Source organism: Parambassis ranga, chromosome 9 (assembly GCF_900634625.1).
Source record: "Parambassis ranga chromosome 9, fParRan2.1, whole genome shotgun sequence".
Taxonomy (NCBI): Eukaryota; Metazoa; Chordata; class Actinopteri; family Ambassidae; genus Parambassis; species Parambassis ranga.
This window is the reverse complement of record NC_041030.1, coordinates 21,840,717-21,865,256: the sequence shown is the minus strand read 5'-3', so window position 1 is coordinate 21,865,256 and position 24,540 is coordinate 21,840,717. Positions and strand designations below refer to the sequence as shown.

Sequence of the window (24,540 nt, the reverse complement as noted above, 5' to 3'; positions counted from 1 at the left end):
GACCTGACTCCTCCTGACCTCCTCCTCCTGACCTGACTCCTCCTGACCTGACTCCTCCTGACCTCTTCCTCCTGACCTCCTCCTCCTGACCTGACTCCTCCTGACCTGACTCCTCCTGACCTCCTCCTCCTGACCTGACTCCTCCTGACCTCTTCCTCCTGACCTCTTCCTCATGACCTGACTCCTCCTGACCTCTTCCTCCTGACCTGACTCCTCCTGACCTCTGACTACTCCTGACCTCCTCCTCCTGACCTGACTCCTCCTGACCTCCTCCTCCTGACCTGACTCCTCCTGACCTCCTCCTCCTGACCTGACTCCTCCTGACCTCCTCCTCCTGACCTGACTCCTCCTGACCTCCTCCTCCTTACCTGACTCCTCCTGACCTCCTCCTCCTCCTGACCTCCTCCTCCTGACCTGACTCCTCCTGACCTCCTCCTCCTGACCTGACTCCTCCTGACCTCTTCCTCCTGACCTCCTCCTCCTGACCTGACTCCTCCTGACCTCCTCCTCCTGACCTCCTCCTCCTTACCTGACTCCTCCTGACCTGACTCCTCCTGACCTCCTCCTCCTGACCTCCTCCTCCTCCTGACCTCTTCCTCCTGACCTGACTCCTCCTGACCTCCTCCTCCTGACCTCCTCCTCCTTACCTGACTCCTCCTGACTCCTCCTCCTGACCTGACTCCTCCTGACCTGACTCCTCCTGACCTCCTCCTCCTGACCTCCTCCTGAGGTTCAGTCACTTCTTAACACAGCGACAGCAGCTGGAGGATCCTGATCGCTCATTAGAGCGAAGTAAACAAGCTGATGTTGACTAAAGCTTCATGTGACATCCTCAGCCGTGCGTTCTGATTGGGTTCTGCCTCCTTGTTAGTTTGGAGAGTGCATACCATGTTCTGTGTGAGTGCTCTTTGTCTGGGTTTGTATATTTAACCAAGTAAATTGACTGCTAGTCCTCGAGGGGGGGAGGTGACCTCCATATTCAGGGTGAACTGGGGAAAAAGTGACAGTTTCACAGGAGAGCAGCAGATGAAGCAGATAAGGAGAACTCTGACTTCCAGTTCAGCTACCGACAGAGAGCTGCCTCAGTCTGTAGATGTGACTCACCATCGAGATAACAGACAGATTACACAGATTACAGCGTGTCCTCGCCTCCTGTGACAAAACAAAACTGTTGTTCTTTGGCTTTAATTAAACTGCAAAATGGGGAAAAAAGAGTCTCCACCCGCCATCCCCACACATCAGCTGTTTGCTATTCGAAGCAGCTTTTTGTATTTTTGACTAATCCAGAGTGACGTGTTTCTCAGTGAGAGGTCAGAACCTGCACTCATGCCTCTGACGTGTCTTTGCAGCGGTGACCAAAGTGAGGACCTGGGCTCTGGACCGAGAGGTGTTCCAGAACATCATGAGGAGGACGGCAGAGACCCGGCACGAACAGTACCGCAACTTCCTGCGAAGGTCAGAGACCCAAACACATTTACACTGCTGCATCACTGTGTGATGTCATAAATATTACATCTGCATCACAGGGGCTGGCCAACATCACATCGCCCAGTAGGTTAGCACAGCTTAGCTTAGCTTAGCTTAGTAAGCTGTAACTGAGACACACAGCATGAAGGGCAGATGCTAATGCTAACAATGCTAAACAAATAAAATAAAATACAATCTTTAGAGAGGTCATGAGGGGTCAGGAGAGCTTCACTGGCCTCTGCTCGTCTTACAGAGTCGATGTTAGGGTCCAGGGTAACACAGGGCACAGCCTGGTGTCATGTGTCCGGTCATGTGACGTCTGTCTTTCTTCTTCTTCTTCTCTGTCAGTGTTTCACTCTTGGCCAATCTTCCAGAGGACAAGCTAAGCAAAATAGTGGACTGCCTGGAGGTGGTAAGTAATTCTGTCAGAGTGTCTGTCTCTTTGCCCGGGGGGGACATCCTGCCTCCTGTCTGAGGGACACGCTGTTTTTCGTTGTGTTGCCTCAGCGTTGCACAACTCTCCGGCTGCTCCTGGGAGCCTCGGCATCGCAGATAGCTGCTGTCAAAATATCATTACCATTTGGCCATATACCATTACTGCATGTCAGCATATTCGCTCCACCTTCAGTCGGCGAGACCTCACAGATTACCGTGTTGATGAACAGAGCCGATATTATTCCTGTCATCGCCGGGTGCTGTATATTGTTACCGTAATTATTTGACTAGGGCCCCAGAAAGTGTTTATTCAAATGGGGGACGAGTGATTTCTTAAAGATGTGCGAGTGACAGGCTTTTGCAGGAGTGAGTGTGTGTGAGTGTGTGTGTGGAAGGTGGCTGCATGTTTCCTGCAGAAGCATTGTATTTCAGCTTCAGCTCAGAAACAGCTTTTCTCAGCAAGTTTTCTTACAATGGAAACTTCAAGGACGCTGCGTGCAGAGCGGCTGCTGCTTTCAGCACGGCAGAATTTCCTTATTCAGTCATTCCTGGTTCTGCTGCCTCTCGGGGGTGGGGGGGGGCAGCTGTAACCTAATAGTGGTGCAGATGTTCACTGAGAATCCAGCACATTATATTGAAGCTTCTTGTCAAACAGTGGGGGGATGGATGGAGTCTGTTTTGCACGTGTGAGGACACTTAAGGACCGTTCGTTCCTGGTCCTGATGTTTTAGAATGTCATCGCAAAAACTGACAAAACATCACAGAGAGCTGCAGCCTGGAGATCAGACCAGGAGAGGAGGAGGAGAGCCCAGATACACATGAACAAAACATGAGCTTAAAGCTGGAAAAAAAAATATTCAAAAAAAGCAAAAACAAGTTTAAACAAAAAGCACGAAAGGTGGACGCAGGAACACTGGAGACACTAGATGATGGAGCAAACACCGGATTGGCTTAGATCTGGCTCAGGTCTGAACACGAATCCGGCTAGTGACGTGATACTTCTGGTTCACAGGGACAGTGTCCGGGTCGCGTAAACAACCATCGAACTACGACAGCTTTGCCCCGAGTTTATTTTCCACAGGGCTACAAAGGAATAAACTGCGTATTGAACCGAAAAAAACGAAGTAACGAGCGACACGGGACAAAACAAAAACGCACGACGCATGCACACACGCGGTCCTACTACTACTTACGAGGCGCCACCTAGTGGTTTGGAGGACAACAAACAAGCCGGGTTGAGCTGGATTGAGTGCGGACACGCGTGTGTGATTTAAGATTTGAAAATAGGTCTGAATGTATCCAGCTTAAAGGCGATCTGGATTCAGTCCTACTCTAGCTGGACTGACTTTCTCCAGTGTGAACGGAAGCCTAAATGCTGCTACTAGCTACCTCCTGAACCTCCACGTGTTTTAGGTCGTTAAGTTTTAACCCTTCCTTGAATGAGCTGCGGTCAGATGTCCGTGTGTGCTGCAGTGTGCGACAGAAGGGAACACGTGATGTTTAGTAAAATTGTTACCCGCCGGTCTGAAGCGCTGCAGCCTGGTGGAACAAACCCGACACACAGATGAGATGCTGTCGCTCTCCTGCACAGCTACTGTATCATCCAGACAGGCCTTATAAACAGAAGCTTGGCATGTTGTCTGCGCTGTCACAGGCGGGTGTTAAACTAGGCTCTCCTGAAGCGTAAACGGGAAGTAAACAAGCTCGGACGCTCAAGAAAAAAACGCCACTAGTGTCAAGACTTTACTTCTGACAGTAAACACCGGGGATGTTTACGCCTGGTTGCTCTGATTTGTTTGTTCACTTTTTCAGCAAAGTGCTCTGTAGTCAAATGGATTACAGCGAGGACGGCTGTCTCAGCTGCAGGGACCTGGCATTCATCCCAGAGCACACTCCATCCTGCTCACCTTCTTTCTTTCTGAGCACTTTACTGAGAAGTTTTCAATGGAAGGTGATCCGGCAGCTCGCTGACTCAGCGGCCTGGCCTCAGCGCTGCGGTCCTGGGTGGTTGTGTTAGGTTCAGGGAAGGTCTGACTGACAGGATGAAGTGGAGGAGTCTGAGAGGACACGCTGTACCTCAGTGTTTAAGACCAAATTGAAAGTGTCGTTCAGTTTTACGACGTTCATAAAACGGAACTAAACACTGAAACAAGTGGAGTGTGATGGCAGCTCTGCAGCAGCTGGAGCCTGTCTGAGGACCAGCTCTCTGTACGGCAGGGCTTCCTACGCTGTCTGAGGTTTTTAAATCTACACCGATAATATGCTGGACAAAGTGTCCCTGCGTGAGGACTGGCCTCGATCAGAGCAGCTGCACTCACACCCTCTGGATCAGAATCAGGTCATGAGCTGCCCGGTCGCTGACTGATAGGTTGAAGTGGTGCACCGTGTTTCATAGATCAGACAGCTCTACTGTAAATATCAACATTTAGTAATGACCTATATTTGATGCTTCATTCACCCAACGACACACTAAACATGTGTCCAACCACCATCAGCAGGCTGGGAATCATCTCAGGGCCACAGACTGCTATTGATGGCTGAGCTGCAGCTCTCATCCCGCGGGGGACGAGCTACCAGGAATCAGACTGGCTGGGTCAATGGTTAAATCAATGTAATGCTTTGGTTCTGACTGTTGTTGTCCTCCCCCCTCCTCCTCCTCCCCCACAGGAGTACTATGACAAAGGGGAGTATGTCATCCGGGAGGGAGAGGAAGGCAGCACCTTCTACATCATCGCACAGGGGAAGGTAACAACTCTTATCTCTGTATTTAATTACACTTTTCCCCAATATTTTCTCCTCATGCTGTGTTTAAATGTTTTGTTTCCATCATATGTTTGAAGTGTTAATAACCTCTAAATAAATCAACCATCACGGGGCGTTCACGGCCCTCCATCCATTATGTAATGTGGATCACTGAACAGTTAAATCACTAAAATAAATGTCGTCAAAGCGGGAACCTGCTCATAGCCAGAGACACAAACTCGTGATGCTGATCAGGACGCTGCTCCTTCTCTGTGCTCCGACCCACCTTACAGACTGGTTCTGTCCGACAGTATGTTGACCAGACTGTGAGTGTGAGAGAGGCGATGACTCACTCGCCCGTCTGCCTGATAAGTCAGCAACCTGACACCGGCGAGCGGCGGGAGACGGTCCACAGGGGACGTTCAGAATGCCATTATGAGCAGCAGCTCCTCAGCGCTAAGTTAACCAATCCACGGAGACACATGTTGTTTGGGAGGAAGGGGGCTAATGCAGGAAATGGACCCCCCCCCCCTTGCACCAGGGCAGGAAAAACACAGGAAGTGAAGGTCACTGAGGTCAAACGGGACACTTAGCTAAAACACACTCGGCCGTTACAGCTGTGATGTCATTGGGGCGTCTCCTCAGCAGGACTGTGCCACGGGTGGGACGTTTGACCTCGACCGGGGTGGGCTGCTGGTTGTTAAAGCCTCACTAATGACAGAGAGGCTTCACGAGGCGCAGGCCTCTGGAGTGTCTCTGCTGAAGCTCCGGCAGGCAGCAGCCTGAAGAGCGACAAGCAGAACCAGCCCGGGCGTTCACAGAAAAGCCTCCTACAATTCAAGTGTCTATTTTCACAGCGTGCGTCGACGGGCGCCTAATCACACACAATCCATCATGTTCCAATTACTATAATTCAATATGTCAATTACTTTAATTCCTTAGAACAAAATGTTTTTACTGTGCATGTGAAAATATTCAGAGAAAATGAAAAACACCTGTGAAAGCTGACCTGCAGACGTAGGAAGCATTCTAAGGATCCAGCCTCTGTGCTGTGCAGGTGAAGGTGACGCAGACCACAGACGCACACAAGCTGCCGCAGATCATCAACACGCTGCAGAAGGGCGACTACTTTGGAGAAAAGGCGCTCATCAGGTACGAACAGAGCACGTTAGCAGCACTAAGGTGAAAGGTCAAAGTCTTACCACCACAGGGCAGGCATGCTGCAGAGTTCATCCAGCTGCAGTTCCTCCAGTGGCCACAAGAGGCTGGTGCCAAAAGCGAGTTCATCTTTGCAGATCTCCATGTTAATCTGTCTTAAAAATGTCACTTTACAGCAGGCATACAACAGTTTTGGTTGTTAGATGATAATTCGTCTAACCGTCGACCGTTTTGAGTGTCGTCCATGTCCACTTCCACATGTGCTCCACCTCTGTGTGGATGTTTGTTAACCTCCAGCCTCCAGAAGTTGCAGAAAAAGTATGAAAACAGCTTCAGCTTAGTGTTTCCGTCTCTTTCAGTGATGATGTCCGCTCGGCCAATATCATCGCTGAGGAGAACGGAGTGGAGTGCCTGGTCATTGACAGAGAGTGAGTCTTTATCAGCCTGTCATACAGAATGTATGCATGTCAGCTGAAGTCTGTCTCACGGTGTCAGTCAGCCAACATTCCAGTGGCTCCATTGTTGTCGTGTGGTTGTTGTTTTGTGTAGGACATTTGATCAGACAGTGGGCACCTTCAACGAGCTGCAGAAGTACCTCCAAGGCTACGTGGCAACGCTGGACCGCGACGACAAGAAGAGACACGCCAAGTGAGTGCAGCACAGTGATCAAGTGTTAAAAGAGAGAGAGATGAACTTCCCTCAGTCAAAGGAGGACTAACAAACCATGGAGATGGTCCCTGCTAGCTTAAACTGAGCCATTCATGTCTGTACACATGGAGCGAGCTCATTTCTCTGTCTTTGCTTTCATCCAGGAAGTCAGTGTCGCGCCACCAGAGTCAGCCGCTGTCTCCTGACGTCATTCATCTGAGGGACATGGTGTCAGACTTCCCTCCGTCCAGGCCCTTCGAGAACCTGGAGGTTGTTGCTACTCTGGGCGTCGGTGGGTTTGGACGAGTAGAGCTGGTAAGTCTCAGTAAACAGAGTTAAATAAAAGGCTCTTAAGCACCTGTGACATCCTGCTGTGTTGTACCGGTGTGCAGGTGAAGGTGAAGGGTCAGGACGTCACCTTCGCGCTGAAGGTCATCAAGAAGAAGCACGTGGTGGACAACCGTCAGGAGGAGCACATCCACTCTGAGAGGAGGATCCTGGCCGAGGCGCGCTCGCACTTCGTCGTCAAGTCAGTCCTGTGGCGTAGCCTCCAGACCTTTCCAGACATTTCCATTTCTCATCCTGCATGATGAATCCTCGCCACATTAGTCCAGCAGAACAGCACGCTGCTTATATTAGTTTTTGATGAGATCACAGCCGAGGCCTGCAGCAGATTACAGCCTCTCAGTGGGGAGGAGCGGCGGGCGGGGCGGGGGGGATATTGAGACGTCTGCTCAGAAAATGTCGTTATTTTTTATGAAATATTGCAACAGTAGCTTTTCTCTGCCTTTTGTGAGATTACAGTGATCTGATTTCACAGCAGGCGGTACGGAACAGACTCAGATATTAAAGCCATTCTTCACCCTCCTCTTCATACAGTCTGTGTACATCCATGAGCCTCTGAGTCTGATCTGTACATAACTCTGAGCTCCTCTTCACAATTAACTGGAAATATGACCACATTAGTCCATAAACACAGATTCTGTTTGTTCAGTAATGACTTTAAATATATGAGTCCACTGCAGAGAATAACAGCTCATTCATTTAAGCCCCCTGTTTCCTGGTCATCATCTCCTCCTTTTATAGTTTATCTTACTGGGAAATCACCTCTGAGTAACGTCCTGTTTTACTGAATGAGAGCGAATAATGATAGTAATGATTATTACATGTGATTGGTCATCAATAATTGCACAATTAAATTAAAACAGAGGAAGAAACGATGTAACAATAACAGCAGCATTTTTCTGTTCCTTCAGATTGTATCGCACGTTCAAAGATAACAAGTATGTGTACATGCTGCTGGAGGCCTGTCTGGGCGGAGAGATTTGGAGTCTACTCAGAGACAGGTAGGAGGATTCACAACAACACCACTTCCTGTCACTCTGGGGCGTCCTCCACTGTTCCCTGCAGCACCTTCAGATTAGAAGTAACAAGATGGCCGCCCTGCTCGTCAGCAGGAGGTTTGAATGTGTCTTTTTTTGTCGTCAGGGGGAGTTTTGATGAGCCCACTGCCAAATTCTGCGTTGGTTGTGTGACAGAAGCCTTTGAGTACCTCCATCGGAAAGGGGTCCTCTACAGAGACCTGAAACCGGAGAATCTCATGCTGGATGGTGAGGGATACATCAAACTGGTGAGCGCTCCCACAGAAAACCTGAACCTCCTCCGAATCGGTCTGTCCTCATCACCACCTTCAAAGTCTCCTGGAAGAACCAGTGAGCTGTAACCTCTGCTTTTCCAGGTCGACTTTGGTTTTGCTAAGAAGATCAGATGTGGCCAGAAGACCTGGACCTTCTGCGGCACGCCCGAGTATGTGGCCCCAGAGATAATCCTTAACAAAGGCCACAACTTCAGTGTGGACTTCTGGTCTCTGGGCATCCTGGTGTTTGAGCTTCTTACTGGCAGGTTCGTTCATGTGGTCGTCGGTTGGTCGTGATAAGAATCTGCTTCCACGCTGTGGAGAGTGAAATGATCTGCCTGTTTCACCCCACAGTCCTCCGTTCTCAGGAAGTGACCAGATGATTACCTACACATTGATCCTGAAAGGCATTGAGAAGATAGACTTCCCCAAGAAGATCACCAAGAGACCAGAGGACCTCATACGCAAGCTGTGCAGGTAGCTACGTCACAGGGAGGGGGGGTACGGTGCCAATCCATCCATCCATCCAGCTTTCCATCCATCCATCCATCTTTCAATCCATCCATCCGTCCATCCATCCATCTTTCAATCCATCCATCCTTCCTTCCTTCCTTCCTTCCATCCATCCATCCATCCTCTGAAGCACTCAGCAACAACCTCCAGCTGCTATAGCATCAGTAATCTGATGAGGTGTGTTTTCTGCTTCACAGGAGGAATCCCTCAGAGCGACTGGGGAACCTGAAAAATGGACTAACTGACATCAAGAAGCACAGGTATGAAGGAGCACCGTCATCTAGTTTCTGATCCCAGAGGGAAGATTAGCTCTGCAAATTAGTGCTGATTGAACATTACGGATGTGAGCTGATGGTTTATGGCCTCTGCAATTAGATCATCACTGAACACGGGATGCAAAACATGTTCAGGGCTTATTGGACTATTGGACTCACTGCATTTAACCTGGGATTATCATCCTTGACAAAGAACGGGCCTAACAGAGAGATACAGGAATATATGTATATAATCTGTGTTTATGTGCCCACAGGTGGTTTAATGGATTCAACTGGGAGGGGCTGAAGGCGAGGACTTTACCGTCTCCACTGAAGAGAGAGGTATGTCGATAAAGTTTTTCTGTTCGGCAGGAATCCTTAGACACTCTTCTCTCTCATCCTCTTCCTCTTTCATTTTTTTTTTAGCTCACAGGACCCACAGATCACACTTACTTTGACAGCTACCCTGCAGATGAGGACAGTCCTCCTGAAGAGCTGTCTGGCTGGGACGTGGACTTCTGACATGGGCATCTGCTCCAGCCTTCTGTTAGTTTTAGCACACACTGATGACTAAACCACACAGAGCAGAGCAGGGTGGGGACAGCTGCAGTCTCCACACATCTGGGAAGAGTCTGAACAGCATTCTATGTAGCCAGTGCCCTGATAGTAGTACAGTAGTAAAGCTCTGTTAGCATAAAAGCTAAGGTCCATGACTGAACTGAGGTTCTCCACCTGAGCACCTGAGTGAATATTCACTCTGATGGTTTGTGGGTAGAAAACAAAGCAACATAGCAGTCTGTAGGTGTTAGTGTAGAGTTAATCCAGCTCTGTATTAAATGTATAATCTGATGAACAAAGATTAAGACTGTGCAGCAGCAAGTTTGGTCCACTGAGCTCTCAAAAAGACTCCCATCACACCTTCAGCTTCACATGACTGAGAACAGCAGATCCAGCAGCACAGAGCTGGTGTTGCTGTCAGTACTGTGGAGGCAGTGAGTGTTGAAAGAGTTCCCGATGTGTCGCAGTATTGTGTTTGTACATTCCTTAATCAGCGTTTGCCCGTGTGTTAATCTCTCACAGATACCTCAGACATATTGTTTTCAGACGTTTCTCTGCCGGCTGTCATGATGCCTCCAGATGTGGTCTCTGGAGAAATCGGTGGTTCAGCTGCAAAGTTTTTTATTTCTTACAGCTGAAGGATCAGTGATTACATGTGCAGTTTGTTACTGGTGAAAGAAGAAGGATGGTGTGTGAGTGTGTGGAGGGGGGGGTGTCAGTGCAGGGACTGTCAGGCTGAATCCTGACAGTCCCCGTCACTGCCCACACCTGACCCACATGAACACCTTCTACACTTAAATTATAGCGTGCGAGCATCCTGCGGCGGGGTGCCGGAGCTGAGGAAATATTTACCTTTTTGAAGCTGTGTCAACTATGCGGTTCCCAGCTCCTCCAGGAGAGGGGGGGGGGCTCTGCTCAGGCTGAGGCGTTGATGACATGAGGAGGAGCAGAAAACCCTCACGGTTTACTCTGACGGGGGTTTTAGGAGCTTAGGGATTAAAATGTGTTATGTGTATTTTCCATTTTTAAACACTTAAGGTTTACTGTAAGTCCACTGTGTACCATGGGTCCATGTATATACTGCACAATGTAAAGCACAAGCATTCAAAGTACACAGTTTACACAACCCGAGCTCCTCCATGTTCCTTCATGTAAACCTTACACGCTGTAAATATTACATATACTGTATATGTGTACATAGACTGCTGAACGTGTGTTCAGTGTGTGTGTGAGAGAGAGAGGTGTGCGCCTCCGTCGCTCCTTTGTGGATTCATAAAATTGCATTGACTGGTCAGAGGGGGGTGCTGTGTCATTTTTGAACAAACATGAATACATGTTGGTAAAAAGACGGTCATGAGTCTGTCCCAGGAGACAGGAGGTGAAGAGGAGGAGGAGGGAGCACAGCATGTAAGAAAGGCTCATACACACTGCAGGTTGCTGCTTCCTTTAGACTTGTGTTGTGCTGCTGTGGTTGTGCATGTTCACAACACAGTCAGAGAGGAGCAACACACAACCTGAGTCAAGCTGTTACACTAAACAGTTAAAGACGGCAAATACTGCTGGTGGTAATGTGTCTGTGAGGCCCCTGACATGGGTGATAAGGACAAGTCGGTCGCTGTCGGTTACTGTCACTTCTCTGTCCACTTCCTACTGGTGTGTGTGTGTGTGTGTGTGTGTGTGTGAAGATCACTATACTGAAGACAACTCTCAGCCAAACCAGATAAAACATCTTCTTGTTGTTTTAGGGAATCTGCATGTTCAGACCAGATTAGTTTAATAATTTGATTACTTTTCTAGATTAGGAGTTTTTATGGATAAAGTCTGATGGATTGTTACAGGGGCGGCAGTGTTTAGCAGCGCCGCCTCACAGCGACAGGTTCCTGGTTCGATTCTGACTGGGGCCTTTCTCTGTGGAGTGGGTTTTCTCCGGGTATCGCCCACAGTCTAAAGACGTGCTAGGTTAATTGGTGACGTGTGAGTGTGACTGGTGTGGTATGGTGTCTGTGTTGCCCTGCGATGGACTGGTGACACCTGCCAGGGTGTACCTGGTAGGCTCCAGCCCCCTGTGACCCTGCACTTCAGGATAAAGTGGGTTAATAGAAGATGGATGGATTGTTACAGTTACTTAAAGAGTTAAAATGAGACACAAACACTCTGGAGTCTCAGCAGCCAAACTGAGCTTCAACCTCTGCAAAGCTCTGTTTGACTTGTTGTTTCTTCGAGGAGGAAGTAAACAATGGTAACACACGAAGAGTTAAAACAGAGGTGTTCAGGATGACGCCGACTGACTGAGATGATTTATTATTTCAATAATCAAATGCTGTGATTAAATAAATCCATCACTGAATAAAAATAGGGAGCTTGTATCAAAGCAACACAAAACATCTGGACTCACTGGAGTCAAATGTTCAGTATGTACGCATGTAAATATTTACTGTTAGGGGAGTTTTTTGTCAAATATTGATTATAAGTTACTCAGAAAGCTGCCGAGGAGAGAGAGAGAATCCTCTTTCCTTTTGTTACCGTGTTTGTGACTCTTAGAAAAACCCCGGATGGCTCTGAGATTTGCAGACTTTTATTCATCTCATTGAGTGCAGAGCTCAGAGGAGGGACGACACATCCCAACAGTTCACAGATATAAAACCCATCCACATGTCAGAGCTCCGCACCCCAGCACGATATGCAACATACAGAAAATAAATAGATGCATGTTAAAGGTCTTTTCCATATACAAATATATTTTTATGAAGCTTATTGTACAAGCGTTTCCTTTTAGTTTGTTTTATAGCTACAGCGTAACATTTACAAGATAAGATGGAGCCGTGACGTCAGCTCGGACACACCGCGCCGCATGGCTGCGGGCTGCAGTGCACTCCGTCCTCTAGCATGCATTTTAAAGTCTGTATTGGCACAAGATGAGGAAGCACGAAGGTGTCAGTACAAAATATATAAAGTTAAACAATCTGCCGTTAAGTATCGACACAAAATAAATGTCTCTGGAATATCAAAATAGTGAATTATTATTATTTGAAATACATTTGAGAATAATTCCACCAGCGGTCATATCAAAAGAATACACTCTGTGTTTACTGTTCGTTCATACACTAAAAAAATATCTCAAGCTGCTTCTTTTGCAAACTGAGCAGGAACCCGGCCGTCCCGCCGCGGCGAGGCCGGCGTGCTGCAGCCAGCTATATACACAAACAATGTACACGTCTGTAGAAAAAACACGGCCTGCTGCTGTTTCATCTGCTCGGAATAAATATCTGAATGAACTGTGACAGAGCACATCTAAAATCCACTCTACATAATAACATGTAATGATGTAAAGGCTTTGGTGAGCCGATCAGCTCTGCCTGATCATCGTATGATGAGTAGCTCACGTCTGGCTTATGTTTGTATTTATTGTTTTTTAAAAAGAAGATATTCAGATGAATGAAGGCTTTCTGTCACCACATGACCCTGTTTGGAAATTAAAGCTCCTACATGTGAAAACCAGGACACCACCGACCATCCACTCAGAGTGTTCTTCAGCTGTCCACAGGCTGTCAGGGCGTATTTTTATCTGATAAAGAGTTTATATTTATATAAAAATCTATGGAGTTCTTCCATGTAGAGCCTTTAAGAACATAAATGAATCCAGGCGATTTCTAACCTTCAAACAAATGCAGGTATTTTCAAGGAAAACTGGTGAAAACCTGCACTGATGAGCCTCACTAAGCACAGAGTCAACTGCCAAAATGCCAAAACGAATTCGTTCAGACACATCAGGCTCATTTAAACCGCTCACATTAACCGACTGCAGCAGATATGACGTCTTTTCGAACTTCTCGGGTTTTATGAGGGTTTGAGAGCATCTAGAAGCTCTTATAGACTTGGTGACAGCCTTGGTTCTCCTTTGATATGTCTGTGTGTGTTTAGCAAACCAAAGAATTTGTTGTCATCAGCTGGAGGTTACTGTAAGCAGCGTGATGCATGGAAACACCACAACTACTGCATCATCTGTTGGCTGCTGCGTCCACAGACTTTTATCCCTTTACGTGTGAATTTAAGTTAAGAATTTAAGATTTACTGCTAAAGCATTAAGGTTTCCTCGGTGAAAACATCAGCCAGTTAATAATAAAAACAAAAAAGTAGCTTACTCTCCTGCTTATAATAAACTCTTAAAATGTGGGTTCTGTACAACAGTGGAGCATGGATCTAAACACAAATATGTGAGGCAATCTACAGTCTACATCACAATTCTGGCTTTGGAACCTAATATAACCCTCTATAGCAGCCAAGCCAATCATTAGACAATAATAAATTCTCATATAGTGAGTAACACAGTGATAGTACAGACATAAATACTTACACATAGTAACAAAAACCATGCAAGTGCGAGCAGAGGTGACGTTGTGGTGATGAATGAAGACCATTTCAAGCTATGAAGGAGAGAGAGGTGAGAACGGAGGCGTCAGCTCGGATCATTTTTCCTGAAAAGTCACAGTTTCCCTTCAGTTTTTGTCTCTTTTTACGCCTCAGCTGTGTGTCTGTGTGTTGATAGTGAGTCTGTGATGATGGCCTCCACCCTGCTGTCGCCCAGCAGTGAACTCAGCAGCAGTGGTGCTGGTGGGTGGAGCTGGAGCCTTTCCAGTAATCTTCCATGAGTGTCACTCCATCACACCGTGAACAGACCAGTCTCCTCTTCACCTGGAACAGCAGGCTGCGCTCTCCTCCAGTGCAAAAGGGGGGAAGTTGTGTTCAACGGATATTGGTATGAAACAGAAGGAGAGGCCATGTGATTGGCTGCGTGTGTTGTTTTGACTTCTCTGTGTGATGATGTGAGGTGCGTGCAGGCGGGCGCAGAGGGAAACTATCTGCAGGCGCAGGAATCCACCGTCATGTTGGGGTAGACCTTCAGCACCACGTTCTTATCCTCGTCAAAGAAGAGGATGCTGAGGGAGGACATCTTCTCGGGGACGCAGCACGGCTCGGGGATACCCGGGACCACCCCCACTGCCCGCACTATGCTCTGGATGGTGGCGTGGTTAGAGGGCTTCAGAGCCTAAAGCAAGTGAAAGAGAAACGTTAAAATCATCGCTGTGAACTTCAGTCCCCTCAGAAGGACGTGGTTGAAGCACATCTCTGACAGCTCACCCTGCTCTGACTCTTTTAGCTCAGCTGTAATGTAACCACCACTCTGCACCATTGCTGCTAGTGAAGCAGAGACGCACTATCAACGTCCAAAAGTGCACGATGAAACAATTGTTCCAGGAAAGTCTAGAGTTCTGCATACGTCTTAACGTCTAGTCTAGTTTAGTCACTGCTCTACTTGCAGCACATTCATTTTCACCCTTCTGTTGTTAATATCATAGTGTTGGTGAACTGCTGAGGTGCAGCTGAGGTTTGAACACGTGCAGAGCTTAGTGCACAAATGGGACATCATCTGAGAGCCTGAGGTTCAAACACCTGATCAGCAGCGTCAAGTCTCTGCAGGATCCACAAAGTGATGGAAAAAAGATTGTAATTGTAGCTATTTAGCAGCTTCTGAAACTCTAACCTGTCTCTGTCCCAGGCCTGTCTGACTGAGCAGAAACCTGCAGGAGAGGGAGGCGGCCGCCCTGAAAGCCCTAGGCGCTACTGCTGGGACTAATTACACACGACTACAAAGACCGGCGACTCCAAGGTAATGAATTAAGTGGATGGAGCTCATGCATTCCGGCCATGTTTAAAATACCTGTGATGTTATCTTGCCGTGGAGCTGAAGTTTCTTTGTGCGGCTCATTTATGTGCATTTAGTGAGCAGTCACAGTCAGCCACCTGCTCCTTACGCATGCTCAGTGCAGTTAAATGCATAAACACAGATCTCCAAAACACAAAATCATTTGGATTTCTGTAAGAGATAAAAAGAACTCCTGGCAGTAAGTAGTTTATCTTTGTTGCTGAAGATTAAAGCCTAAAGCTTGACATTATCATCTATAATATGAGACAGAGAGACTTCAGGAACTGCTGATGTTAATGTAACGCAGAGCAGTAAGAGCAGCCATAAACAAGGAGCTGATAGATGCACTGATAGCAGAGCAGGGTCTGCTCTATTTACATAATGTATTCCATACTGTGGCAGATGTGTCCTCGGTGCTGTGTGGGGGGGTGTTACAGTCTGCTGGTGCATCATAATAATTTAAACAAGGGGCGTCCTCAACATTTTTTAGGGAGTCATTGACCCACAAGATGAGTCTGAAGTAAAAAGACCCACATCTGGGCAACAATCTGTAATCGTCTTCAGGTAATGAAGACGACAATCCATGTGATTGGAGGCGTGGCTTCAGGGTGAGCTCCGAGAGAAAGGGGCGTGTGTTTACCTTTGAAATCTGGCCAACTCTCACTGAGTTTTCGAAATCTCCTACCCTACCTTTAAATGGCGAAGAACTAAAAATCTGGATATGAAGACATGACGGTCTGTAGAACAGAGCTGCAGCAGTACAGGCCCTTTCACTCGCAGCTAAGTATGCACAATATTGAATTTTTGACAATATGTGACAGCTGATATTATCCTGTGAGCCCTCAGCTCTGTTGGTGTGTGAGTCTCACCTTGGGCATGGGGAACTGGCAGGACCCTGAGCAGTAGTAGGCATCGAATGACTTTGGTGATATAATCCATTCACTCCATCCAATGTCAGCAAAGTCCACTTTCAGGTACCTGCGTGCGCAGTTCCTGGGCTCGTTCCACTGCTTCTTTCGTGCCTTTTTAATCGTCTGCTCGTCAAACTGCAGCAGGGGCATCTTGTGCCGCTGGTTCTTGCGAGTCTTTTTTCGCGGCCTGCGGGCCTGCTTGTTTTCAAAAGGTTCATACGGACTTGTCTCGTCCCACCCAGTCGTCTCATATGGATACTCGGGCCCAGGAAGTTCATTGTTCTGTAAGGGGAGCAGGACGTTCACTGATCGCCTGTGTCTGGGCTGCGGCTGCTCTCCTTCAGTGTCGTTTCGCTCCTGCAGTCCCAGTTTGTGGAAGCTGTGTGAAATGGAGCCCTCGGCTCCCACTGAGTGGTGTCTCTGCAGAGTGGCTACCACACTCTCAGGTTCTGAAATGGCCGAGTCATTGGCATAGACCAGGATGTAGGGTGAGCGGTCTGAAAGGAGCTTCTTCCATGGCTGGGGCCCCTGTGAAGCCACATCAATCCCAATGAGCAGCTGGTCATGGTGTTTGGCCTGGTTGACCACGCGGGTTATGTCCTTCCACTGCCATGATATAAAGTCCCTGTAGAGGGTGGACACATTGATCCGAAAATGTCCCAGAGTCCTCATCTTGTTATCCACCGAGGCGAAACTCCAGATGACCATGTGGATGTGGCTGTGCCTGCGGGGACCGTGGCGGGCACAGCTCTTGGACCTGGAGCACCCCTGAGTGTTGTTCTGAAGGTCTCCAATGTAATAATGAAGAGTGGCTGACAGCACGTCTTCTGACTTGGTGAGGGAGGTCAGGTTGAAAATCTGCAGCTGCTTCGTGTTTATAGTACCTGTGTGTATAATGAGTAATATGAGTTATAAAGTGCAACACAGCTGTACAACAGTTCAAAAAGTGACCCCATAATGATGATGATGATGATAGTATTTAAGATTCAGTGTTTTGAAAAGAAAACACACCAGCATTCATCACACAGTCACTGTGAGGGTTGTCGATCTGCAGAGAAGTCTGCATGGACACAGACCTGCTGAGGTGCACCTACCAGGCGACAGGAGGCAGTATAATCTAACAAAGTCTGACCCTGAGTGGAAGCTGGGTGCATTTAATAATGCAAGTCCAAGTGATAATAACCCAGCGCAGCCTGAAGGCAGCCCAGAGTTTACAGGATTAAAGTTTATATCAACGTCCCGGGAGAAAAAAAAACACGCATAAAAAACACCTGAAACGCAGAAGCTCGCTGTTAGTGGAAAGTCTCCGAACCGTGCTGCAGCACAGAGGCTGGGCAGCTGCCAGGGTCCTGGCCCCGGGGAAATCTATCCTGACTATCTGACAGTAAAATCTCAAAGTGTGAAAACAATTGTGTGGATGTTCAATCTGATGCGAATCTCCCTGGCTGGCACACGGAGGAAGAGGAACAGGTTGATCTCATTTCCACAACTGGATCAACAGGTGTATTTCAGCTTCAGCTTTGCAATCCAGCACAATAATGACGTTTTCTCTTGTTTTAAAGTTAAAAAAATTATAGAAACTTAATGAAAAAAAGTTTCCCCAACATCCCTTTATGTAGAGGACTGTCTTCCTAACATGCGTAAAAGTTTGGATACGTACCCCAATGCGCTTTGAAACTTCGGACCGTGTTGCCGTCCTTGAAGGGAAATCCAGCACGGTTGTACTTCGCGTAAAGCATCTGCATGTGCTCCGTCATTGTATCCTGTAAAAGCGCGTCCTGCTCCTCTTTAGCCGCGTACGTTTTATCCTCTGAATGCGTAAAATCCACCTTCCGTCTCTCGGGGAAATTGTCTGTTTTCAGCATCGCGCAGTATCCAACGCACAGATAACTCCATCCGTACAGCAGCACAACCACAAACCGAGAGTAGAGAGCCATGCTCGAGCCAGAGGAAAGGTAACAAAGGACAAAAATAACAGTTCTGGAAAACCTAACACGTTTCCCAAAAGTGGCCCCTATCTCCAAACTGACATACCATCACATGAGGACTCCTCTGCCGGAGAACGATACCATCACCTTTGACAGCAGTCACAACCAGAAACGAATGCGCCTTATCCACACTGCCTCTGCGCTTTTGGTAAATGTGCGGGAGTCAGTGAATGAACCGGGTTCCGGCGCACAGCAGAAGGTGTGATAAAGCAGATGCGGGAGAGCTGTGCAGCTGAAACACCGACGCTCTGAGCTCTGAGTTGATTTCAGGACCAGCAGTCAACCGTCCCCCCGTCTCAGCTTTCATTGAAGGTAAAGCATGTTGTGCTTGGTATTATAGGGCTTGTGGGACCAGCTGGGTATTCCTCTTACACACACATACACACACACGCGCTCAGGGAGAGAGAGAGAGAGAGGGGGGGGGGGGAGAGAGAGGGAGAGACAGAGAGAGAGAGTTTCCTGTTTAGAATACTTTTACGCACATTCAGCCTGGGGACACATTATCTCGTTATCAAGCTGAAGGGGGGCAAAACAGAAATATTTGAATAAAGGGCATTCCATGGATTTATTGAAGTGATTTGAATACCTAAACTGCTGCCACAGAACAGCCCCTCCGTGCGTAATTTCTGCTCCGCAGAGCTGTGCGTCTGTGCCGCGCCGCTGAATAAGGCTGCTTATTGTCGGCATTAAAGGCTTTCTTCCCTATTTAGTTTAGTTCAATGGAGTTAAGCACACACATCCTGTACCATCACGGTCCGATCCGGATGCTGTAGCGTTCCCCTCCTCCCCCCACAACAGCCCATCAGGCGGGGTTCAAACACCCCACTGCACCCCCCCCCACCCCCCGCCACTGGGCTTCTCTTTCAGGGGCACTCGGGAGGAAATGATTAGGACATTTCCCCGCCCTTGGACATCTGATGGCAATAATATTAGCATGCCATGTCCCTCATAGCAGTCAACAGGCTGAACGGTTTAACCCCCTCTGACTGGGAGGAGATGAGCAGGAGAACATCAACATAAACAAGAGCAGAGTCAACCCATGAGGAGGTGAAGCAGAATAACCCATCACTTCACACCTGTGTAAAAGCATCAGCTATACACAAACACATGAGAAATCACAGACATATTAAAGTCAGGGCGACAGTGGCGGTGTGGTCCAAGCTGATGATGCAACTAACACAGTAAAGGAATGACACAAAACCTTTAACCCTTTGATGTGACACCTCAAAGACTACACTATAGTTTCATTATATCAGTGCAGCGTCCTACTCATCAGTCTTCAACATTACCAGGACTGTCATGTATATTAATGTAAATCCTGTGAATATGGAGCCAAATTAAAGCTGTGAAATGACCACCACCTCCACGTTTAGTGTTGATGCTACCAAAGCCCAGGTTAGTCTGAATCCGGCTCTTTACCTCATGTTGTGTATATTAGGGGCAAGTCAGGCCTCAAACTAATAAAACCACGCTTCAGTTAAAACCCCAACAGCTTAAAAGGCCAATAAAAGAAATGAAGGGGGATATTACCATTTAACTTCCACTTTATTGTCAAATTATTGCTATTTACAGACTCATGATCTACAGTATGTGAGCGAGTGACGGTGTTGTTGAGGTGCCCACAGAGAAAGGAAGCTGTGTGTGAGCAGTGCTTCTGTTGGCTTGTGTGTCAGTCTGGTGGCATTTTAAAATGAGACGTTCTTCATGTGCACATCTGCTGTTTTGATTGGTAGGTGTTTGGAACGAGTGATGCAACTTTCAGGGCGGGTGAGCAGAGCAGGCGGTTCCATCAGCATTACCTGGCCACATGAATGAGCTGCGGCCTGTAAATCTAAGCAGCTGGAGACGAGAGTGAGGAGCTCGTTTGCCACCCGGCCGGTTTGAGTTCTTACAGCGCAGATAGTGATGTAGGCTGGTGGAAGGTTTGTCGATTGCGACACCCCTCACCCTGAGGTTAAACATGACGTCAAAGCAGAGACTGGCAGTCCTCCTCCTGCCAGCGCTGGATGTGCTTCTCATCATCATCAGTCCAGATAGTGGAGAAAGCAGCACATATTTTTTTCACAGTGGTGGAATGTAACTAAGTATTTGTACTTCGTTACTGTACTTAAGTAATTGTTTATGTATTTATACTTTACTTAAGTAAAAATAATAGTGCATACTTTATACTTTTACTCCATGCTGCAGCTGTTACCTGTACTTTCTCCTCCACTACATGTCTCCAGTGTCTGTAGTTCCTTGTTCCATGTGATGAACACAGTGCTGGACTGATGTGAGGTCAGACTCTGCATGGAGATGGTGTCACGCTGCAGCTGTGTTTCTATAATGAGCCTCAGTCATGATGCCGGTGCTCTGGCTCAGTTAGCTAACTAGTTAGCTGCTGTCTGCTAACACAGGTCCATCCATTAATGTCTGATGAACATGAATCATCACATGAATCTACAGCAGGAACACTGACACAGTAAACATGCTGAATATATCCTTTGCAATGGAAATCAATAATATATATTCAGTGTGTGAGTACTTTTACATTTAATACTTTAAGTACATACAACTTAAGACTTTTACTTAAGTAGGATTGTTGATGCAGCACTTCTACTTTTACTGGAGTATATATTTTGCTGGTTATTTGTACTTTTACTTAAGTACCAAGCTTCAGTACTTCCTCCACCACTGTTTTTTCAGACATGAGCAGCTGCAAACACACATTAAAAATATCTTTAAAACCACACACACACACATCTCCTCTGCCCTTCATAACTCCTTCAGACTTAATTTTGCAACTTTGTTTATCATCAAACCCAAAACAGGCCCACGAATTAAAACCAAAACCTAAACTCTGCGTCACCGTGTTTATCGCTTCAATGAGGCCGAAACAGATGCAGCCAGGGGAAGGTCTGCTCTGGTGTCAGAGCCCTCAGATGTTTGAATGAGGTCATTTATTTAAAATGAGTGGAGGAAACCATGTTTTTTTTGTTTTGTTTTTCTTTTTATGCAGGTTATTGATTATTCATCCTCTGGTGGCTTTGTGGGACTATTGACCAAGGAAACAGTGGAGAAGCTGCAGATGGGAGACGTTAAACCTAACCAACACATTGTAACCTAAACATAAACCTAAACATAAACAAAGGTGAGGTGACAAAATCACAGCACACGACACCCAGCTTCTGAGAGAACGTCCTTCAGATACACTAACATCGGGCCTGTTTGTGCTCTTATACCCCGTTCACACTGGGGAAAAAAATGTGGCTTAAGCAGGATTCGGCCGCATCCAGATCAATCCAGATGTGTTTTTTTCTGAATGTGAACACCTCGAATCCGGCTGTATCCACCCACGAGAGGTGGATCTAGCCGGATTGGCTCAAATGTGGCTCAGGTGTGAACGCAAATGTGGCAAGCGAATCCGGCTAGCGACATGCTACTTCCAGTTAGCGATGTGTGATACTTCCGGTTTACGGGGCACGACATGGGACAAAAAACCGCATGACGCATGCGCTCATGCGGTCCTACCGCTGCGTGAACGGACTCTGTATATTACGAGGCGCCACCTAGTGGTTTGGAGGACCGCAAACATGCTGGATGAAGCCGGATTGAGTGCGGACACAAGTGTGTGCTAGCCAGATTTGAAAATAGGTCTGAACGCATCCAGCTTAAAGGCTGTCTGGGCTCAATCCTACTCTAGCTGGAATGACTTTCTCCAGTGTGAATGGGGCCTTAGAAGAGCAACAGAGCTACAGGATGCGACTACAAGTCTACAAAAAGCTAATTTATGAACAGATAACAAAGAGTCTGTAATTAGTTAACTTATAGACACAGATAATGGTAGCTGTGGTGAGTGTGATTTCTACCATGTGTTTCAAAGACAAAGGAAAAAATTTACCCAGTTACTACACAGAAATTAATAGGTAGCAGAATGTGAGTTGTCTTTTGTACTTCCTGGATAATCTGTACAGATGATTAGTGCTGGAGTTGTCCTCCATTAAAAAAATGTCAGAGTGAATGACTAATATGTAAATGATAGAGCACTTTGATGTCCTGTAAAGTGTGCCTTGCATCTGGGAACATGCGGAATGCTTTAAGCCCATTACCCACTCTTCCAGTCCAATTGGAGCTACCGCAGCCTGGGGGAGGACATAAAAGGAACCCCCATCATCTTTCAAAGCTCTTACGCCTTTAATTTGTTTAGACAAACAGCCCAAAACATGCCAGGCCAAAAAACCAAAAGGACGGGCCTGGGGTCCCTGAGCAGGTTCTCGTCCCCTAACCAACCGCTGCTGGCTTCAAGAGGTTCAGTCTGGCTCTTCACTGAATGGAATGAGGAATGTAAATGCTACACATGAAAGCATTGAAACTTTCAAGCTGTCACACTAGTCCATCCACTCCTCTGTCCTCTGGGAATCCTCAGTTTACAGCCATTTGTTTTTTACTGTGGCACCTCCACCCAGATGGCATGCATGATATGAGGGGAACAGTTTATAAATGATGGTGCAACTACAGCGACTCAGGCAAATTAGAGGCTTCCAGCGCTCTTCAATACGTGCCATATGTACACATGTGTCGGCAGCGGCCTCTTGAAGCTTAGACTGTCCTGATGTTGTGGTCGTAGATGACAACATGGACGTAGAGGTCTGACTGCAGGAATGTCCTGGTGGAGTCCTCGCCCGGACCGGACTGAAAACCAGCACAGAGAGAGAGAGAGAGCAGTTAGTGCAGTTTGTTCTCCTTTGTTTCAAACACACCTTCCAACCAGCATAGAGAACCAGAACTACAGTGTTAAAGGAGCAATTTGTAACACTGTCACCTAAGCCCGATGATGGCATGCTCCTCAGAACGAGCTAATTTAGCAGTCAGCTAACTCTTAACAGAACTGTGTATTCAAAGAGGCCCTTTAATCATCAACCTGTTTGATGATCTGCTCTCTGCAGAGACCCAGGCTGTGTGACTTTGTGCTGTCTGATGCCCCAGGCCGGGGGAGCGGTGTGTGAGGAAGCGGAAGCATGGCAAGAAGCCGGCGGGTCCGTCCTAAAAACAAACCTCCATCTGGCCACTTCACTGCATTCCTCCTCGGAATAAAGTGGACTGCCCAGTGGAGAGACTGCTGCATCTTTGTTTTCACAGAGACATGGCTCAGAAGCAGAGTTCCTGATGCCTCCCTTCAGCTGTGCTGCTTTCATTTCCAGTAAACACATGTGAGAATATGAAGAAGGTAGCTTCTGTATTTAGTTTGATTGCTGCTAGGCAATCAAACATCATTTTTAACATGGGAGTCTATGGAGGAGCCTTCAAAACCACCTTCAACTTTGACATGTAACTAGTTCCACATGCTTTCAGCTACAGAAACCGTTCAAACATCATTCTGTTCGGCTCTTCAAGGGCTATTAAAGTTGTATTTGGATTTGTTCAAATATGTTTCGTTTTCAAAATATTAATACAAATTCAAAAGCGATTTAACATTGAAGTCTATGAGAGAGCCCTTCAATGAGGGTCATCTGCCAAATGTATCTCCTCCTACAAATTCCAAGCTACAGACTCCATTTTAGTCTTAAAACGCCCATTAGATGCTGCTCTATCAAACTTGTATTCAGAATTTTCTAATTCCGAATAGTTTCCACACGCCAGGCTGTCAAAGTTGGAGTGGTTTTTGAGGTCTCCTCTGCTGTTACCATGGTGACAGGCTGACACACAGAGGCATACAAAGCTCTGAATTGCTCTGATTCTCCAGCAGTTCAGATCAATCCTTCACATCAGCATTCAAAGCAATGCTTCAGCTGCAGCAATCAAACTTGCATTTTCTTCAGGAAATGCTTTTCTAGTTGAGGATTGGATCCTCTTCTGGACACAGAAACTACAAATTGCTCCTTTAATAATATAATAAAATAAAATAATAATAAAAAAAATCTTTTAATGCAGATCTAAAATGTAGCAGCTGCCACAGAGAGTGTGTATGTTAGCAATTAAAGAAACCACAGATATCTCTTTATAATAACAGGTATATTAAAGGGGAAGCCGAGTGCAGCATAATTTGACAGTGACTGTTCATTTTCCAAGATGTTTTGTGTTACTTTGACTGTCAAAGCTGACGCAGCCCTCCACTAAGATGTGAAGCCGCTGCCAGCTGGGAACATTTATTTAAGGCTAAGTGTGTCAAAAGCTTCTGGTGGGAGTGGATCCATAGCCAGCCATTACACTCAATTTACACTTTTACCTCAAACACAGTTGTGGGTGTCCTAATAAGTGAGGCTTCCTCTGTGAGTTCAAAAGACTGTCAATAAAAATAGACCAATAAAAAAAACGACTTCATAGAGAAAAGGAGAATGCTGGTTATAAGTGATGAGTGTCTATTTATGGAAACTATGACGTGGCACTAACACTCACTCTGAGCAGCTCGTTCTGTTTCAAGAGGACTTTTACTCCCAGTCACTGTCAAACTGAAATATCCCTGCCAGCCACCCAGGGTTGTCATATCTTTGCATAGAAAAAGTGGTCACGGGTTTCTGAAGGATCTGCCGCCACATGAGCAGCCAGT

The 24,540-nt window shown here is 46.9% G+C and overlaps 3 protein-coding genes across 3 annotated transcripts in view; 1 reads left to right on the top strand and 2 right to left on the bottom strand.

Moving 5' to 3' along the window:
• prkg2 (protein kinase cGMP-dependent 2) overlaps nucleotides 1-9,584 on the top strand; it is a 14,992-nt gene extending 5,408 nt beyond the window's left edge. The window contains exons 5-19 of the mRNA XM_028414177.1: nucleotides 1,350-1,455; nucleotides 1,816-1,879; nucleotides 4,570-4,647; nucleotides 5,702-5,796; nucleotides 6,162-6,230; nucleotides 6,352-6,450; nucleotides 6,615-6,765; nucleotides 6,843-6,979; nucleotides 7,707-7,796; nucleotides 7,939-8,080; nucleotides 8,189-8,352; nucleotides 8,441-8,563; nucleotides 8,797-8,859; nucleotides 9,129-9,195; nucleotides 9,280-9,584. Of these exons, the coding sequence (XP_028269978.1) occupies nucleotides 1,350-1,455; nucleotides 1,816-1,879; nucleotides 4,570-4,647; nucleotides 5,702-5,796; nucleotides 6,162-6,230; nucleotides 6,352-6,450; nucleotides 6,615-6,765; nucleotides 6,843-6,979; nucleotides 7,707-7,796; nucleotides 7,939-8,080; nucleotides 8,189-8,352; nucleotides 8,441-8,563; nucleotides 8,797-8,859; nucleotides 9,129-9,195; nucleotides 9,280-9,375 (1,544 nt within the window). The 3' untranslated portion in view covers nucleotides 9,376-9,584. The remainder of the gene's footprint in view (nucleotides 1-1,349; nucleotides 1,456-1,815; nucleotides 1,880-4,569; nucleotides 4,648-5,701; nucleotides 5,797-6,161; nucleotides 6,231-6,351; nucleotides 6,451-6,614; nucleotides 6,766-6,842; nucleotides 6,980-7,706; nucleotides 7,797-7,938; nucleotides 8,081-8,188; nucleotides 8,353-8,440; nucleotides 8,564-8,796; nucleotides 8,860-9,128; nucleotides 9,196-9,279) is intronic.
• A 2,404-nt stretch (nucleotides 9,585-11,988) lies between these two features.
• bmp3 (bone morphogenetic protein 3) lies at nucleotides 11,989-18,349 on the bottom strand. The gene is made up of 3 exons (XM_028415020.1): nucleotides 17,687-18,349; nucleotides 15,985-16,910; nucleotides 11,989-14,458 (listed from the first exon to the last, which is right to left on the bottom strand). Exons 1-3 carry the CDS (start codon nucleotides 17,961-17,963, stop codon nucleotides 14,267-14,269), a joined length of 1,395 nt encoding a protein of 464 aa, XP_028270821.1. The 5' UTR covers nucleotides 17,964-18,349; the 3' UTR covers nucleotides 11,989-14,266.
• Nucleotides 18,350-21,675: 3,326 nt separating this feature from the next.
• cfap299 (cilia and flagella associated protein 299) overlaps nucleotides 21,676-24,540 on the bottom strand; it is a 51,079-nt gene continuing 48,214 nt past the window's right edge. The window contains exon 6 of the mRNA XM_028414769.1: nucleotides 21,676-22,685. Within this exon, the coding sequence (XP_028270570.1) occupies nucleotides 22,593-22,685 (93 nt within the window). The 3' untranslated portion in view covers nucleotides 21,676-22,592. The remainder of the gene's footprint in view (nucleotides 22,686-24,540) is intronic.